General features: G+C 43.6%; 2 protein-coding genes across 3 annotated transcripts; one reads left to right on the top strand and one right to left on the bottom strand.

Annotated features, from left to right (window-relative positions):
* Positions 1–201: 201 nt before the first annotated feature.
* disp2 (dispatched RND transporter family member 2) lies at positions 202–7,821 on the bottom strand. Of its 2 annotated transcripts, none has more exons than XM_085931366.1 (10): positions 7,727–7,821; positions 5,672–5,816; positions 5,374–5,612; positions 5,254–5,283; positions 5,007–5,130; positions 4,405–4,531; positions 4,191–4,277; positions 3,896–3,993; positions 3,554–3,712; positions 202–3,481 (listed from the first exon to the last, which is right to left on the bottom strand). In XM_085931366.1, exons 1-10 carry the CDS (start codon positions 7,819–7,821, stop codon positions 236–238), a joined length of 4,350 nt encoding a protein of 1,449 aa, XP_085787492.1. In that variant the 3' UTR covers positions 202–235. The 2 variants fall into 2 exon arrangements, with proteins under 2 accessions (XP_085787492.1, XP_085787493.1); XM_085931367.1 differs by having other exon boundaries at positions 4,191–4,282; positions 4,416–4,531.
* pkdccb (protein kinase domain containing, cytoplasmic b) lies at positions 6,904–17,688 on the top strand. Its single transcript, XM_085931374.1, has 8 exons — positions 6,904–7,014; positions 8,889–9,700; positions 10,692–10,805; positions 12,110–12,381; positions 12,923–13,002; positions 13,304–13,411; positions 15,733–15,909; positions 16,070–17,688. The coding sequence occupies exons 2-8, from the start codon at positions 9,158–9,160 to the stop codon at positions 16,159–16,161; spliced, it is 1,386 nt and encodes a 461-aa protein (XP_085787500.1). The 5' UTR covers positions 6,904–7,014; positions 8,889–9,157; the 3' UTR covers positions 16,162–17,688.
* Positions 17,689–18,872: the final 1,184 nt, after the last annotated feature.

Here is an 18,872-nt window from a genome sequence, read left to right as displayed (position 1 = left end):
CAGTATCTTTGTTATTGTCTGGTCAACGGCGCCCTCTGTTGACTCAGATTGTAACTACAAGTACTACAACGTAGTGCAAGTTTTATCAAAATGACTTCAGTCACTATTTTATCATGCTGGTGTCTTACTGAATTGGAAATAATTCTGAAAATATTCCAATTCGTGCTTTGTCATTTGACAAGAATGTTTTTGTTGGCCTAATGAGTTATTTTCCATATATATGTCCTATTCATGCTTAAAGTGTATCATCTCGTTGCCCATCCCTCTTGATCCAAACATCTGGTAGGTCTGGTTTACTGTTTGGTAAAATAACAATATTCTCCACCTGACTGCTCCGACTTTTCCCGCACATCTCATAAACCGTTTCTCTGAGGGAAAGACGTAGTGTGTCTCTCTTCCCGTTCAGGTGTCCCGGTTGTAACTGAGCATCTCCATCGCTTTGCTGAGCATTAGAAGAACCCGCTTCAATGTCACTCAAACACGTTTCATTGGAAGCATCCAGAAACTCGCAGGAGCTCACAGACTGCGAGGAGGGATGAAGGAGTCTTTCATCTGTGGTGTGATCTTCTGCGCACAGACACGCTTGGTCGGTGGTTTCCAGCGTGTGGCTAACGATAGTTTCATCCATGCTAGACGAGGATGAAAATGTTTTATTGGTCCACTGCTGCACGGAATGACACCGATCTTGGCAGGCTTTACACAGCCTCTTGCCACCGGTCACGTCATCTTTCTCCAGGCCTGTAGACCTTCTTGGGTTGTCTTTGTATGGCGATGAGGTCTGCAGAGCCGGGGGTCCTTGCCGGCTACACATCTCCCCACGTTCCCCATCTGAGGAGGCTTCCCTCCCGCAATACTCGATCTCATCGGAAAGCACGGACGGCCTGTTTGACAGCTTGCTGGTACAAGTGCTGTTCTCAAAGCTGTCACTTAGTCGATAGGCCAAAGGTTGGAGCTCGTACTGCTCCGGCCCCCTGTCCCCGCCTCCCCCTCCCGTCTGTTTCAGCTTCTGTTGATTTGGGTAGAGGTAACGACCCGTGTCTTTGTCATAAGTCTTCTCTCTAGCTCTTCCTAAAGCTCCGTTAGTAGACACCGGGCCCGGTTCGGCTCCCGAACAACACGATAACATCCCGTCCGACGGATCCGACAAACACGGGAGAGGAATCCTCCCGCAGTTTTTCTGAGGACCGCAAAAGCAGCACAGTGATTGGAAAAAGAAGGTTGCAAATCCACATGCTACACATTTCACCAAAAACAAAAAAATTCCCAATTTCCTGAAAAGCAAGACCGTCGAAGGCAACATGATGACACCGGTGCAGAAAAAGGCCCCGGAAACGATTGCTACGGGACAGCCCATCCTTTTAGTCGAATGCGCCACTTTTCCTATTTTATCCAAATGCGGCGCAAAACAATAGGAAATACAATAATCGGCCACAAAGTCAACCGATAAGCCGGCGGCGGATGAAATGAGGAGAGCCTCGATGCCGCTCAGTTGCCATTCCAGAAGAACTAGGAGTCCGACAGTGAGGAACACACTACCGCCTACCGCCGCGGTTCCGTACAAACTTAGCGGAATATTACAAGTGGTCAAGAGCAGCAAAGCAAACGTGAGAGTCACAGAGGCGCCGGCTACCACCAACATCTCCGAGCTCAAGGCTCGCTGGAGGTCAAAAAGAGACAACTGACTGATGAACCAGCCGTTCTCCAACCCTGGCGGTGCCCCTGATATTTCTTTGTTGAACCACTCCAAGGTTTCCCTGTAGAAAACATTTGTTTGGCTGAAGTTGAAGCTGTAGCGGTATGTCGTTTTGAATTCCAGCACCAGGGCGACGATCCGTCCATCTGCTTGGAAATAGACGCCGCCGTGCGCCAAATGACCCTCGGCGTACCTCTCCGCCAACATCATGCTCAGGCACTTTTCGAAAACACCAGGGGGGAAAGGGAAAGCCATGTTGTTGCAGCAAATATGGCTCTCTGAACATCTTCTGAAGGAGATCCAGTGTAACAGCTGCTCCACAAAACAGATGTTATCTATCATGGCTTCTTTGTCCTCGCTGGAAGCCGGCGAATAAAAGCTTTGATTTTCCACGTGTCCACACAAGTCCCTCAACCATACCTGAGCACGAGGTTGACTCATTCTAAAATCCGGATCCAGAACCAAAGAGCCATTACTTTTTGGGTCGAAGTGATTTCCGTTATCCACCGGCCGGAGGCCCCAAACGAGCGTCAGGGTCACGGGTTTATCTTCTCCATTGGTCTGTCTGTTGAACATAAACATGTGACGATATTCCGCGTCGTATCGCTCGAACGGGTGACTGGAGCGGAAAAGTTGAGCGATCGCCCCGTCTAGTGTCGGTAGCTTCATTCCAGGATCAAAACAGGACATGTAGGTGCCGCCTACGGCCAACACGGCGAACCAGCACACCCAGATGTATCGGAACTTCACAACTCCACAAGGCAAGATTTTGAGGAACACTAAATTCGACGTATCGGCGAGACCTCCTTTTAATTCTCGCAGCTTCTGTCCGAATGTAAACAAGAACCTCTTGCGTGAGCTTGCGTCCCAGAAGCCGCCTGGGTTTTTGGCGCAACATGGCTTCCACCCTTGCGCCGACGCGGAGGATGCTTCCGTGTAACGTTCACGTAAGATCAAAAAGCACGGCAGCCAGACAAGTACCAAGAGCGAACTAATAAACGAGGCAGTCCCAAGATAAACGGCAAAACATCGGATAGCCGTGATGCTGCTAAGATAACCGGCGCAAAACGCCGCGCTGGACGTCAACCCCGAAGCTAATATCAAATAACCAATTTCCTGCAAAACTCTATGCACTCTCTTCTCCAAGGACGCTGAAGGTTTCTGGGCCAGCTGCATATTCCAGAAATCCACAAAGATAAAAACTTGATTGGCGCAACTTCCCAGAAGTACTAACGCCGCCGAAAGGTTAACCAGCGGGAAGAAAGTCAGACGAAATGCGACTTTATAGAGGAAATAGGAAGTGAGGAGGGAACCGCTGATTGCTACCACAGATAATGCCACCATGAAGACAGAGTGAAGATAGAGAGCCATTGTGAGAAGAAGAGAAACGATTGCAAGGACGGGGAAGATCGAATCTCTCGCTAGATAATACTTAAACAGGCTCTGCTTGATTCCCAGGTCCATGCCGGTGATTGTGGTATTCTTATACGTTAGATCTTGTCCTTTTAAACTCCTCATGTAGATCTCCATCATTTGTTCCCCCTTGGTCACCGGGAGAAACACAAGACTGTATTTGAGGGTGGGGATCTGATATTCGGTCGTCTGCGGTCCGAGGAAATCTTTATCAACCAGGAAGTGAAGGATTTGGAACACTATGCGGGTTTGTTTGCAACGTGACGGGACGGAAGAGCAGCCGCCGTATTTGGGTCGCTGAAAACAACTTTCCACCAGATGGCCATCGTGGTAGTAAGGAGCGCATTTCCGGAGGAGGTTCAGAGCCTCGGAGACCTGAGGGGAAATAATAGATTGGAAATGATTATTAAAAGGGAGCTTTAGGCTCCGCCCCCGTGTGTTTTCTACCTGTTGTGAGGTTAGGCCCAGGCAGCAAGAAGCATTGGTGAGAGCGGCTAAGTAATTTCCCAAGGACCAACTGGGACAGCAGACACTTCCTGATGTCGCTTCAGTCTCGCTTCTCACATGTTGCTGGCACACATCCTCGAATCCCGCCTGGGAGCGTATCTGAGATAAACAAGGGAGATGTTTTGGGTAACATTCCACGACTAATTAAGCAATTAAGTTTCATAGGAGGAAATGGCACAGAGGAATTCAAAATAGATGATGACTTTCATTGAAGTTTGACCAAGCCTTAATTGATAAATATGATGAAATTGATTTGAAGACTTAGTATAGATGAGATCCTACCCTGGATTCCTCCATCTTGCACATGGCATGGATGGCCTTGAGACTCCAGAGACTGGCTGAACTTTCGGAGCGGAACACGAGCTGTGCCAAATGCTGGCCTGTGAGCAAGGGACAGATGGACGCGACATAGAATGTGGCAACCTATGAGTCATTTTTTTTTTTTTCACATCCAAAACAATTCTGTGTTTCGTATAATTGATCAGACGAAATTATTCAGCTCTCAACCTGTAAATGACTGAATATTTTTTTATTTTGTTTTTAGAAAATAAAAATAAAAATAAATAGTTCAGCTCACCAGGTGCATCGCAAAGGAAAGACTCGGAAGTTGAGTCTCTGGCTAGCATCCTCTTCAATCGAACTCCAGTAGTGTTGTGGATCTCGTCTCCACTGCAAAAAATTACAGAAATGTATTTATTGTTTGCTGCTTCACCATTTCAAAGTAAATAACGTTTTAAAAAAAAAAATAATAATAAAAATAAATAAAAGGCTTGTGCGCTTTCCAATCAAACTCTCCTCTGACCTTTTACTGAGCTGCAATGGCAAAAGAGACAACGGTTTTCCCGGGCCGGTGTTCTCCCGCAGTTTGGACAAGCTGGACTGGCGAACCGCAATGTCGGTCCCTCTTGGCTCAAAGCCCTTAAGAAAAACACAACACGCACAAAAAGTGCTGGAGATGGGCCGTCGCGTCGTACAGACGTTGTCGGTTGCACTTCCATTAGAGGTGGCTTGTCCTTAACTAACACCAAGAACAGGACATTTAATTTTTCTCGTTAATCCATTTAGCTCCTGTGGGAATGAATGCCTTACCTCTTTAATTAAATTCATCAAAATTACAGAGCGTGTCATTTGATCTCATTTAGAGCAGCATTGTGACTAATCATGGAGATGAGACCAAAGTCATTTTAGAAAAAGTCACTTGTGTCACAGAGAAGAATGCAAAAATTAAAAAGTCACATGTCACAGAGAAGATTAAAAATAATGAAGCTAAAAAAAATTGCTCAAGATTTCAACATTCAACACATTTCCTAGTCTTGTTTGAACATCATGAATGGACTTCCTGTATTTCTGTACATGATCCAAATATCATGAAGCTAAATTCTCAATCACTCACCAGCAGAGGCTCAGAGAAGTCCGGCAGTGGTCCAATGAGAAGACCAGCCAGAGAACATCCAAGTAACAGCAAGGCACATCCCAGGAGAACCTCTAACGGGTAGTCCACCAGCATCCGGGAATAACTGTCAAGTGGAGGCAGAAGCCAAGAAGAAGCTGTCAGAGTAAGTCTTTCTTACAATTCTATCATTGCATTTGATTTTGCAAGTTGGACATGCTGGCGGGGAAAATCTGGAGATGTTTATCACCTTTGCACAAAGCAGTAAAGTTGTCCATCCCTGTTAATGACAGCAAGACAAGGCCAATTTTATTTATAAACACACAACAAGGCAACTAGTTAGCATAAGAAACCAAATCAGTCAACACACCCAAGCGTCACCACGTGCCGCTGTGTCGGTCTCTGTGCGCCGCCTTCACCGTGCAACCAATGGCATCTGACCGCCGCGTGTTGCCGAGACGTCCCGTGTGGTGAACTACGACCCATCGGGACCACCGAACCGGTTTCAGTCCGAGCGCCGCTGCTACTGTTTGACTCGGTATTTGCTTTGAGAGCATCGTAGGGATCACAGTGGGGGCATTTACGGAGCTGAGCTTGACCCTGAGGAACCTGAACGGATTTTATTTTCAAGCAGTGCAAAAAAAAGATCAGCATATTTGACAACGTACTTGGTAATAAAGCCGGCTGGATGACGAAGGTCCATCGAGGCTGCCGCAGCTGTCACATAGCTCCCGATCATCTCGGATGGCATTCAAATTGCTCTCTTGCCCATACACCGTGTCAGGGGGGCACAACGATAGGACCGGAATCCCGCTGTGGAGGAGAATGACAAAAAAAAATTTGACATTTCCAGTTTTATTCCTGGCTTGCCTTTTAGATTTCCTTCCCCCACAGTTATTGAGTCGAACTAATGAGGCTAAGAATAATGCCGCATTGTGACAACTGGCAGCGAGCAATTCAAGAAGAAAGCAGGAAATGGAGATCATCAAATACTGATATACAGGACAGTTAGACACCACATCCTTGTGTATCTATGGAGCTTTGGGCTTTTTATGGATGGCAACTGCGCTTGCTTGGGTTATCTGGCCACCATCCAGCTTTGTAAACTAATTACTGAACATAAGCAGCACCAGGCAGCAGGACTTCTTTGTTTTCTTATTTTTCATACAAAACAGACACACTGTGATATAAAAAAATGGATGAGCTTTAAAAAAAAAATCCATACAGTCTAAACTGGTTTAAATCAAGGTTATTCAAATAATAATAAAAAAAAAAGATATATGAGAAATATCAAATAGGTTGTGTTGGAGTTGTGCGTCAGAAGAAGGCATAATTGTGCTGTCTGCTTGTTTTTCCACCACGGCCGAGATGCGACCGCACTTCCTGTCGTGTCACTATGGCGACGCAGTAAATCTACACCAGCGAGTGACCTCACATTCGTTAATGTGCCTTCCCCTAATAAGGCGAAATGATGGAGGAAACGTACAGTATGACCTGTAACATGATGCAAAGAATCCAATTCTAACCGTGTCTGCTCGTATTGATGAAATGAGCACAGCAGTGGAGGAAAGTGAGCAATCTGACTCATCAATATTTCAGACGACGAGTGCAAAAATATTCCAGGAAGGTGCGAGCCAGTTTCACACCGTGCTTGGAATGTAAATTCTTACCGCACTCTGACACAAGGCGAAACTAATTGCGCACGCTCGAATGCAGAAAATAAAAAAGTTCTGATTTATTAGGTACACCATTCCCAGATGTTGTAGATTTTTGTGTGTTTTTAATTAGAGGGGAATAGTTGTATTTTTTTTATTACTGCTGCTTTGCAGTTTTGCAAGTCTTCTGAGGAATGTTATCGAGCAAGATGAAAGCGTATTAATGTTTTTTTCCATTATTCCAGCCGTCCATCTTTTTTTTATTCCACTTTTTTGAGTTGTCGGGAGGAGAAGCCTATCGGTACACCCTGGACTGGTCGCCAGCCAATTTTAGGACACAGTGATTTCCAACCACGGTAGGAGATCCGATTTCACTCAATTACTCCCAAAAATATTGGCTGTACTAAATGTGCCTTTGATTCTATTGATTCCAGCAATGTATAGTGACAACCAGAACAAAATAAATACTCTTCCTCTAGATGGCAGAAGTTAAAAATAACAAATGCTATTGTCATTTTACACTGTAAGTAAATCTAAAAAGAAATAGAACCACAATTATTTCCGTATATACATTTTGTAATGTTTTTCTGAGGGATATGTTGTGATTTTTTTTTTTAATTGACCTCGGTTCAATCAAGGTAAACACTGATTTAATGCACCCAAAAAAATCTAGCTACACCTGCACCATCTGGACTTTTATCACGAATATGAATGTTTAGCTTGAATTGACTTGTGGTATTGAAATGAATCTTTGTCATCTGGCTGCTGTATTGAATCCAACTGCATTGACTTAAGGTGCATATTGAGCTCATTTGATTCAAAGGGGTGGCATATTATCAAATTGTACAACCCCGCCCCTAAAAAAAATAATCATAAACATACAGTTTCATAAATTGCATTTTGAAAGCAGCATTTGTGTTCTCTTTAGAATGATTAGAATGTGTAGGCGTACCTAATTAAGTGTCCATCCAGCGTGGCAAAACAATAGAAACGGTCGACGTGCATATAATTATTCACGGCAAGATGGTTCCTTAAAAAAAAATGTAATTACTCCGCGAATAAACCCACCTATGATGAGCCTCTTGGGTGTCCCGTTCCTCTGTAGAAGAATCATCCATCACTATCGCATCCGTGCTGTCCCCTGTGGTCGAGCCAGCCTCCATCTCCTGCTCATTTAAATCTCCTGATTATCATAAAAAGATGTAGATCAATATGATAAAGCTTTTGAGCAAAATATCGAGCAGTCTCCATCTGTCTCGGAGGCGAGTCTTGTTTCTGGGGCTACTTCGGAGCATCACCGGCGCTCTGTGGGTTAATCTGCCCAGAGCTGCGCTCCGATTGGCGGACGCGCGGTGATGTTGAGGACCCCGCCTGGTTCTGCCCAACCGCCTGGATTGGACCGACTATGATAGATACAAGTGGCTCTCAGTTGTTCGGAAAACAACCTGCTGCTTCTGTCTTGAGATGAATCCACAAATGGTGATGCAAGTTGACGTCACTATTGTATTGCTTCGACATGGTCACAACATTAGGTACACCTGCACAATCTAATTAAATCACGAGAATTGTGCCTTTTTGAAGATAATAATCATATTAATCATATTAATGTAGATTATATTTTTATATAACCTCAAACTAAAAATGGTAGAAATGGCTAATCAATGAGAGAATCAAGCGCCTCCCATTTCGGTCCCCCTGACCTTAACCCTATTGAAAACCATGGAGGGGCAAAAGGGGCAGATTTAAAGAAATTTGAGTAAATTGTTTTTCAGGTAATGCGTGTAGAAATAGTGACTTTTGATTATTATTTGAGTGCATAAACATCAAGATAGTACACCCTGGCTTAAAAACAGAAGCACTGGGTGTGACAAGCAAGTGAGCATTAATGAGATAGCTGGCAGGATGGATGCTGGTCTGGCTCTGCATCCTAATAGGAATCATGGCACTGGACCCTGACAGTCTCACGAGGGGGCCTTTTGAAAAGACATGGACCAGTAAAAGGCCAGATCAAAGTCAGTTTAGAGGTTTGAAATGAGAACCATAGCAGGAAGGAGGGTTTTCTTTTATGTTAGTAATGTGACCTAATTTCTATCTATGAATGCATCACTGAATCACAATGAGGAACTCATTTGTGAAGGAGTCTGGTTTGAAGGCAACACGGGCCGGTTGATGATTCACTTTATCATCAATGCTCCAAAATGCAACATACAATATGGTCTGCTTTATCAAGTCTGTGCAGGAAATCCAGTTTGCATTGAAACAAGCTGCGGCTGCTGCTGCTGATGATGATGATGGGGCGCTGACGAGAACTCCTGCTGGTTGGCCTGCCGGGTGTAAAGTTACGCGCGGACTGGACACACCTCCAGTGGGAGTTTCCACAAAGAGGTGGTGGTGGAGGAGGAGGAGGAGGAGGAGGAGGTGGTAGAAGGAGTTGATCACTTCTCCTTTCCACCCTCTAGTCACCACCAGTCCTCCTCCTTGTACTGGCCGTGGTGGAACATGCCCGCCGCCGTGGGCAAGTCGTTACGCGCGGCCACCGTGCTGTCCGTGGCGGTGCTGTCCTTCCTAGTGTGTTTGCTCCTTGGCAGCGTGCGCCATCTCGGAAGCGGCCACGAGGATCTGGATGAGGAGCTGGTTTCTCTCCGCTCGGCGTTGAGCCACCAACTCGCGCAAAGACGCCTAGAAATCCTTCCACTACTTTCCCCCGGACACGAGAAGGAGCCGCTCTCCACCTGGGATTCGAATTTGTGGGGCGAGCTCACCCGTGGTTCCTCCGCTCTTGGAACTCCGCTGGGTTGCGGAGCTCTGCTGGACATGCAACCGCTGGAGGTGCTCGGGTCTGGGTACACTAAACTGGTAGTGAAAGTGACGCTGGCCGGAGGAGAGCCGGTGGCCCTCAAGATGGTCAACGAGCACGGCATCGACATGGGCAAGTGCGTGGAGGGCTTCAAGGACCCGCTCGGATGCCGTCAGCTGGTCTCCTACAAACTCAGCAAGGAAGTTGTCCTCCTGCACAGGTTGCGGCATCCCAACATCATCAAGGTGCACGTTCATCACTGTTATCGTCATTATTATTTGTTTTTATTCATTATGATCATCTCTCTTCGGAGATGTATGGTACAAAAGAGTTTATTTATTTGTTTATTTGTTTATTTGTTTATTTATTTATTTATTGCAAAAAAAAACGACGCCTCAATTTTAGATAACTCAAACTTGTGCAAAAATTCTATGAATATATTTTTTTATTAGCTCACTTTTTTTAACATGTATTTATCTATGAATAATAGGCCAAATGTTGATGGATATTCACAAAGTGCTTGAGGAGAATGGCAAACTGAAAGAAATAATTGTGACTTATGAGTAACAGGAAACTTCTATAAAACGTTTGTCATTAATTTCTGTGAATCATTAGGTAATTTTCCTTTTCTTGTAAAAGGCTTAAAAGTTATTTTTAAGTGTGTTTTATTGGGATACAAATGTCTCTAGGCCATTCTATGAATGTGTCCCATTTGTGTTCTACTGCCAATAGTCAATGGCTGCCAAGCACTTTAATTATTAAATATGCGAAAACAACTTCAAACAAGTGTGTAAAACAGTCACAAAGAGCATTTTTGCAACTTTAATCAATGAAAAGCAACATGTTATCTAACGAGGAATAGTTTGAACTTTTTTTTCCCCCCTTTCCGGCATGCACAACAAAGCAAAGGCCTATGATCAAATGTGTTTAGTCTTTTCATGAATTCCATGCAAATAACCAAAAAGCAGAATCATATTATTCACTCACATCTTCCTTTTGTCTCACATTCGGGCCTGCCAGCTGACAATGCCAGTTGCTGTGCAGGACCTTTCCATCTAATTAGATTAAATCCATTGACCCCTCTTGACCTTTAGGGTGACATTTTTTTTTTTTCTGAGGTAGACAGTGTGTCTCTGTACTCTCTCGTCATCCCCTCATTCCCGCCACTCTCAAAGCCGCTTTGAGTTTTCGTCACTCTTCAAAATGTATGACAAAGTTTAATGTGGTTTTCGACAGTTGCGCGGTCACTGCGCCGGAGATGCAGGAACCCAAATGACCGCCATCTTGGAGCAGGGGAACCCTCTCCAGATGCTCCAGCTGCTCCAGAGCCCCTGGGAGGACCGCTTCAGGGTAAGCTCTTGATGCTCTTCTCATACTTTGTCGCTTAACCGCCGTCCAGTTGGCCAAAATGAAGAGTGAAACTTTAGGAGCGCTAACATCTGTCCCCCTTCCGTGTATTCGATCAAGCCGGGTTTGCAATGGAGATGGGACCGGGAGTTAATCCACTGCAGGCTAGGAATGTCATCTCAGCATACATACATACCCACACGCAGGACTTTAGCTCAACCCCCATCATAGGTATGCTCACAGTGGGAGTCGACAGAGGCCGTTTTTACACTGCAGGGATCCAAGTGTGGGAGTGTGTGCTGCTGTGTTTGAAATAAAAGCAGAGAGTGAGAGGGAAAGACTCAGAACAAGCACTCCTATTGATTTTGGATTATAAAGTGCAATGAAAAGTATCTCATTGACACTGCATCATTTTGAACAGTGGGTGCTGAACATAAAAGTTTTTCAAAAGCTCTACTCGCTGGCTATAATGTCTGCATGCACTCAAGGCGGACAATGGTGTGCTCTAAAGTAGCCACGCCAGCGGACTATCAAATGAGAAGATGCTTTTTTTGGAAGCATAGCTAGCCAGAGAGCTAACGGCATGTCGTAGTTGCGTCATATGATCGTTGATGTAAATAGAGTTCTTTTATAGGGTGGGAGGGGCAACCGTGGAGTCACTCTTTTAGCCACGCCCCCCCCCCCCCCCCATAAATCAGGAAAACTAAATTGGTGAAAAAAAGTTGAATGCCATATATCCATAATCTATATAGTGGGCGTTTAAAAAAAAAAAAAAAAGCCTTCCCAGTGCTGCTCAGACTGCTCAGTGTCAGCTCCATGTGTGAGAGCTCCACTAATCCAGCGGTGTCTGGTTTCATCCACTGCCGTTTTTACTGTGCCAGTGACGTCTACCTCGAAGCTTTACAGTACTAAACACGAACTGCGGTATACTTGTACTGTCTTACACACACACACACACACACACACACACACACACACACACACACACACACACACACACACACACACACACACACACACACACACATGCATGCCGCATATGTGGAGAGTCATTTCACGGTTTGTCAACGTGCAGCTGATACCTTCAGTTTGCTGTGCTTTTTTGAGCCTTGAGGAAACATTTTAAAAAAAACAAGCTGGGATTTATAAAGAGGGCAGAATGTTGATATAATAAATGAGTTTTTAATGTCAATAAACTGATTACTGCTGTCATCTCATTACATTATCTTAACAGGATTACTTCTCTGCAGCTAAACAAATAGTGAAGGAGATAATGAGAAGACGGCTTTTGTCTCGTGTCCCTCCAGGTGTGTCTGGACTTAGTCCGCCTCCTCCACTTCTTGTCACGCTCTCCGCTAGGCTCGGTGGCTCTGCTGGATTTTCAGCCCCGCCAGTTCGTCATGGTGTCGGGCGAGCTCAAGCTCACCGACCTGGATGATGCCAGCGCGGCCGACACACCCTGCGGCTGCGACGCCGACTGCTCCCTGCAGTTTCCGCACCGGAATTTTACCCTGACTTGTTCGGCTCGCGGTGTGTGTGAGGGCTTCAATGAGAAGATGAACATTTACAATGCCTACAGGTAAGCGGAGGGACACTCATTCTGCTCTAGAAATATCCATACTTGTATACGAATATTCTTAGCGCCTGTTCTCACGCTCATATTCGTTCTGGTCTCCAAAAAAAAGAGGTCAGGTGTGCTTGCTTCAAGCTGCTTGTGACTCAAGAAGTAGGTGATACATAAACCAAGACATTATATATTTATATTATATCACAAGATGTTCAACCAAACCATATAATTTCATCTGAAGAAAGTTTGCTAGCCTAATGATACATTTTGTTAATCGCCATAGATGGGCTAACGGAAATTAGCGTAGATGACAAAGTAATTCATATTTTTTTTTGTATTTTTTTTTTCAACCCACCCCAAGTTCTTGAATAAAGGATGTCTTGACACAATGTTGCTCGTCAAGGCGTACGGGTGCTGCAGATTTGTGGTTTACGGGCATGATTCATAAAGCGAGTCTCGTCGCGTTTGATCAGCTCTTCAGATCTTTGACAGCTTTAATGCTTTCAAGTCATGTCCCATGATGGATGTGCTCTTTTCTTCTTTTTCTTCACAGGTACTTTTTCACTTACCTGCTGCCTCACCAAGCTCCGCCCGGCCTCACACACCTGGTGCAGAACATCATGAACGTCACAGGTGAGCGAGAGAGCGCCGCCTTAACACGACGTCGTTTTAAGATCACACAAATTGAGCTCGTGTCATGACAGGCCTTAAATGCTTTATTTAATACGCTCCTCAAAGAGCTGACAGGTGACAAGATAATGAATACAAGTTGCGAGGAATACACGGTGAACAAAAAAATAGGAAGACACACCTTTCAATTAAATACTTTGGATTCGTTTGTTTTTGGGGTTTTTTAACAGCGCTGTGTACAAGTTAGCATGTAGCATCTTTCTTACCGCTTCTATTTGTTTTCCATGTATCGTCGGATTTTCAGGTGAGCTGAAAGCCGACATTAACGAAACGCTGGATGCTTTCGAGCACATCCTGCACCTTTATCAATCTGGCCTGCACCTGGACAAGCTGTCTTCATCCATACTTCGAGGTAAGCTCGCTTCTTACACGCTACGCTGACCTCCCTTGGGCCGACACAATGCCGGGCCTTATTTGAGAAGGCGGCACAGTCTGCACCTCTGTTTTCATTTTGTTTCGGAGGTGTGTGTGTGCTGTTTAAGGGGGGTGGGGGTCCGGCTCGCATGGGTTGTTTTGACAGGTTATTAGGCGGCTGGAATGAGAGGACAAAACTAACAGAGTGGGATTAATCCTGCGTGTCTCCGGCTCAGAATGTCTGTCGGGGTTTGGGACGCACGGAAAGTTCGGCCACTTTTTAAATCAATAAGAACCTCTCAAGTCTTACGTCCTCACTTTCACCATCAAAATCGTTGTGTCCAACCAACTCTAAACATTTAAGTCCACTGCCAGACCTCCTTCCTTGCAGTCTATGAAATATTAATAACAGAAAGACTGGCCACGTTCCTGTGGTGAGATTGTTTCCATCCCCCCCCAGATGCTGGACTGTTTATATAGCAGCTCTTTGTGAATTTAATCGCAGATTGAGGGGAAAGAGGCCACGGGCGCCGAAGCTAACACCAGCGGGGAATGTTTTAGCTTCGCAGGGAGGTGCCACATGTCAAGCCTCCGCTTAGCTGATTGGAAGCGCGATAAGAGAGACCCAAAAATGTGTCTTATTATTTCACATTTGCTGCGTGGGAGTTTTTGCACCAAGGTTGTCTGGACTGACTTAATATGCAAGCTTAGTTGAGTATTTAAAAAAAAAATAATAATAGGGTAAGCTGTGGGAAAGTGGAGTGAGCAGGTTCGTTTCTATGAGTAAGGTGAGAAGGTCACGAGCAGTCACATGACATCCAGTTGGCCACTTTCACTTAACACTAGGGCGGTCTTGTGTGAAGCTGCACCAATAGACATAAAGAATTTTTTCTTTTTTTTTTTTTAATTTTTAATTTTAACCCCAATTATTTGTTGAAGTAATTCATACCATTTTTCCTTTTAATCAATAAAAAATGTTTTGTTGCAATAATGACGTGAATTTAAATAAATAATAAAATAAAAATACATTTGAAAAAAAAAACCTTTCTAAAATATATGTATATTTTTTTCTATAAAATAAAAAAAAATTGAAACTTACAAAAATGTATGTATAAGTTTTTTCCTGGAAATGATGCAATTGGAAAAAAAAAAAAGGTCGAGCGTCAACAGGTAACTTACTTTGAAATGACTCGCAGATGTAAAGTCCGTTCTGCGTCGATGAAATCCACAGCTGAGGCCAATACTAAAACATTTCAAGTGAAGCATTGGAAAGCAACACGGCTTCGCTATACATTAAACATTTCCCGCCCTCCGCGTGAAGCACAAAGACAGCTTTCATCCATACGTCTCTGGTGCCCGAACAGCTGAGGTCAGCCACCTTTTCCCTTCACAACGGGCCTCATTTTTTTTTCCCCACCCGAAGAAAGATCCTCTGAACACTCCTTGTTTTTCCTCCTTCTCTCTTCATCCCCAGAAGGCTGACCCTTGTGTCTTTTTGCCCCTCAACAACACACACACACACACACACAACTGCAACCATTTAGACGGTTAGCAGTTTGTAACAGAGTCTCTCCTTTCTATGAACTCCTAGACTCAGCTTGTGGCTGCGTGCACGCATGCGTGTTTGTGTGTGTGTTTCTCATGGCTAATGTGGAGCAGATGATTTAAGACAGGCCGCCTGACTAGAAGAATTAGGATGATTAATGTAAGGCAAATGTTTGGGTCGAAAAGGGGTGATGCGTTCAATGTGTTGCGGCAGGTCACTCGAAGAAGATTGCTCAAGATGTCCTGCAGAGGCATGGTGCAATTACAAAAAAGTTGCGGTAGGCTAACGATATGTTGAGTAAAGGGATTGAGAGAGAAAAAAAAAAGCGACACTAAAAAGGACCAAAGGCAAGTATTTATTTTGATTGTAGTTTGCTTTTGTGTGTGGCGCACAAATGAACCACAGTCAAATCCAATATGTTTCTAATCTGTAACTATTATCATTGAAATGAATGTATTCATCTGCCATCATAAAAGCTTCAAAGGCAAAAACAATCGTTTGTTTGTTTATGCTATTAATGAGACCGAGTGTTTATAAAATAACAACTGGGTACAGAGGAGGAAATGTTAAACAGCTAAAACAACAAATACTACCAAGTGTGTCTGGCTGTGTAAAAAAAAAAAGTCCAAAAATGGCCAAAGGTGCAAATCATGATGTCTTTTTGGGACAATGAGTGGAAATATAAAATGAATGGATGGACATACAATCTGTGCAGTATTTCTCAATGAATCTTTGGCATCGTTTGGTTACATGAGTCGCGTTGTTGTGTTCAGATTACAACGTGACGAGAGGCATGGCAACATCAGGGAACACAGAGTACCACTGCTGGCCATCCTACAGCCAACAAGGCTGCGTCTTGTCCGTCCACAGTGCCAGCGAGGCTGCGTACATTTGCAACTCGCACTCGCAGTGCACAAGTTTTACTCTGACTGGACAGAAAACATGGACAGGTCGGTCAAGTTTTGTCTTAACGTGAACAAAATTTACATTTCAGGTCAATTTAAGCTTAAATATAGATTATTTAACATGACATGAATAGCACACTCTAAAGCTAATGGTAGCTAACTACTAATATAGCTGACCTGTTTTTTTATTTGTTTCTGTCTGCAGGTCGCCCACTGGCCACTTTCAGGAGCAGCTTCAAACTTCTGGTGCCTGACGAAACCTCTGAGGTGTATGTGAAGAAAAGCACAGCCGTGTAAATATGACGCACAGATGAGACCTCTCATTTTAGAGAAGAGTATGCATTGAGCTCATTGATTCCCGATGATGATGTGAAGCAAGCGACACGTTGCGCTTAAATTAGACGAGTCCCGCGGCATCCAAGTAAATGTGATGGATTTCGAGGCCGACTCATTACATACGCCTGCCGGGTCGCCGCTTCTGCCAACTGCTACTTCAAGGGATTTCCCTTTCAGATACAATTAAGGAAAGAAAGCCTTGTGCTTTTATTTTTATCTTACTACCTTGACTTTATTTGCTGCTTTTTTGTGAAGCCAGCCCCTCCCCAACCCTTTTGGTAGGCTTGGATGTAAGAAGTCGAGCCGCAGCATCAGCCCAAAAAGCCAGAGGACGAGGAAAGAAAACAAGGTCTTATTGGAGTACATACTCAGGCTGATGCGCTGAGGTGCCAAGTGTTTTCTCATGGCTCTGGGGCTTAACTGCACTGTGATCTGAATGGGACCTTTACAACGCCGCTTTTAACGTATGTGTGTGTGTGTGTGTCTGTTTATTTAGCTCGTTTGCATAAGGTAGCATTTGAAGCTACAGCCGGGAGCTTGTTTTAGCTCTGTGTGGTGAATAAAATAAAGCGCAACATCTAGTTAGTGTGGAAAGCTACGGCCAGGAACTAATTAGTGTGGAAAATAAAGCTAGATTTAGCAAGAAGTTAGCATAATCTATCATTATGATGTCACTGCCTACGGTTAGTAAGAGGACAGTAGCATATTAAAGTCAATTGGTAATTAAAGCTCAGTCTAGGGAATAAAACGAAGGTAAATAAATATAATTAAACAACTAGTTAGCTTAATGTAACATTTAAAGCCAGAGTCAAAGTAGCCTGGCACGCATATTGCAATTTTTTGGGTTAATTTTTTGCCGGTTCATGCAAGTCGATTTTTTTTGTAATTTTGTTTTTGTTTACGTCACCACAGGCTAGTGATAATATTTTTTTCTTCACATTTTTCAAAAACCCATAAATGCAATTAAATAAATGCCAGTCCAGAAGTTAATTTGACTTTGCAAAGAAACACCAACTGCTCTTTTTCCATTTCGAAAGCACCTTTTCATGGTCTGTGTGATATCCGGATGAAAGTAATACGACTATGCTGAATGTAGTTTGTTGCGTTAAATGCCTCAATAGCGCTTTGTGCTGACTTTTATTATATTCAATTTTATACAATTTGTCATTTTTTTGAGGCACGTCTTGTTTTTAAAAACGTTATTCTTTGAAATGTTAAGTTAAAGACAAGTTGCTGTATACTACCACTTAAATCACCATGAGATTATTTCAAATCATTCCAGTTCATTTATATCCTTTTGTTAACAACTTAATTTAACTTTTAATGTGTCATGATGATTGTTCTTACACAATTGTGCTTGTAGACTATTAAGTGCACCTTGTGGGTGAAACCATTATTTTCAATGGAAAATGACTCACTTCTGTATTTTTATGTACTGCACCAAATGTAACTGCAGAGTCTTATTTTTATAAATTTGTACTGATTCTGTCTTCATTTGCATTTTTTATTCTATGACGTTTAACAATAAGCGGCCTGTTTTCTTCCCATTAGCACCAGTAGTGTATATGTGTGTGGGTGGGGGACGTCACATGTGGTTTAGTACGTGTTTTTAGTCCTTTACCCCCCCCCCCCCCCCCCCACGCCTCCAATGCACGGCCCATCCGAATGGGCTTGACTTGCAAAGTTCCAGAGCTCCGCAGAGTTTGCACAATGCTTCAGGAATGCATTGAAATGCCACGTCATGCTGAGCTCATTATGGGCCTTAATTAATACTAATGTAAATGAGCACACCTACTGACCCTTTCTCATGTTGAGAGGGAGTTACTGTAAGGCAAAGGCGCAATTTGCACAAGAATGGGCTGGAGGTTGAGATAAGGGCAAAGGCTTACTGGATTTTGCAAGTCTTGATTAGCTTGATATCAATAGCTGCCAAACAATTTAAAGGCAACGTTTAAAAAAATCATTTAATTTAAAAACGGCGCATCCAGTCCACAAATGGTGTCCATAAGTGGGAAGGCCCGAGGGTTCTGTTAGCCTCACATTGGCCCCTTGCTGTCTGGACAAAGCTCGCTGATTAGACAGATGGACATTAAGATAAAAAGGCTTTGATTAGATAAGAAAGAAAAGTGGACCAACACCGTTTAACTAACTAGAAGGACTGGTTGAGTGGTAGCATAAGATTAACCAGACATTGAGTTGTTCCTCATTGCTACAACAAATAATGAGAACAAAAATATGTGAATGAAATGGGTTTTTTTTCCGCAGTGAAAAACTCAAAACAATTGTCTTAACATAGCATAAAAATCCTTAATTAGTTATCATCAAGAATGTCATACTATTTCTAATCTTATAGAACGCGTCTATTCGCCGATTGCAAAGTATTTCTCAGGAAAAAAAAGCCATGCTGATATTTCTTCCAGTAATAAGAGGTGATTCATGAAAGTTTACAGCTGCGGTTCATCCTCCTCCATCCACATCAGCAAAGAGAAGAAAATCCTGGCGTCTGGTTTATTTTGGCTCGCCTTTTGGGACCCACTTAATGGATGTTCTAACTTAGCGTGCGTGCCGCACTCTGCACACTTTCATATTGTTCTCATATGGAGCAACATCTTAAAAGTTGAAGCTTTGCACATTGTGTTTTTATTTGTGGATTAGCAAAATCATGTACTAGA

The sequence above is a fragment of the Syngnathus leptorhynchus genome, chromosome 15 (assembly GCF_054491065.1).
Source record: "Syngnathus leptorhynchus isolate UIUO chromosome 15, UIUO_Slep, whole genome shotgun sequence".
NCBI classification, from domain to species: Eukaryota; Metazoa; Chordata; class Actinopteri; order Syngnathiformes; family Syngnathidae; genus Syngnathus; species Syngnathus leptorhynchus.
This window is presented reverse-complemented; position numbering and strand designations above follow the sequence as displayed.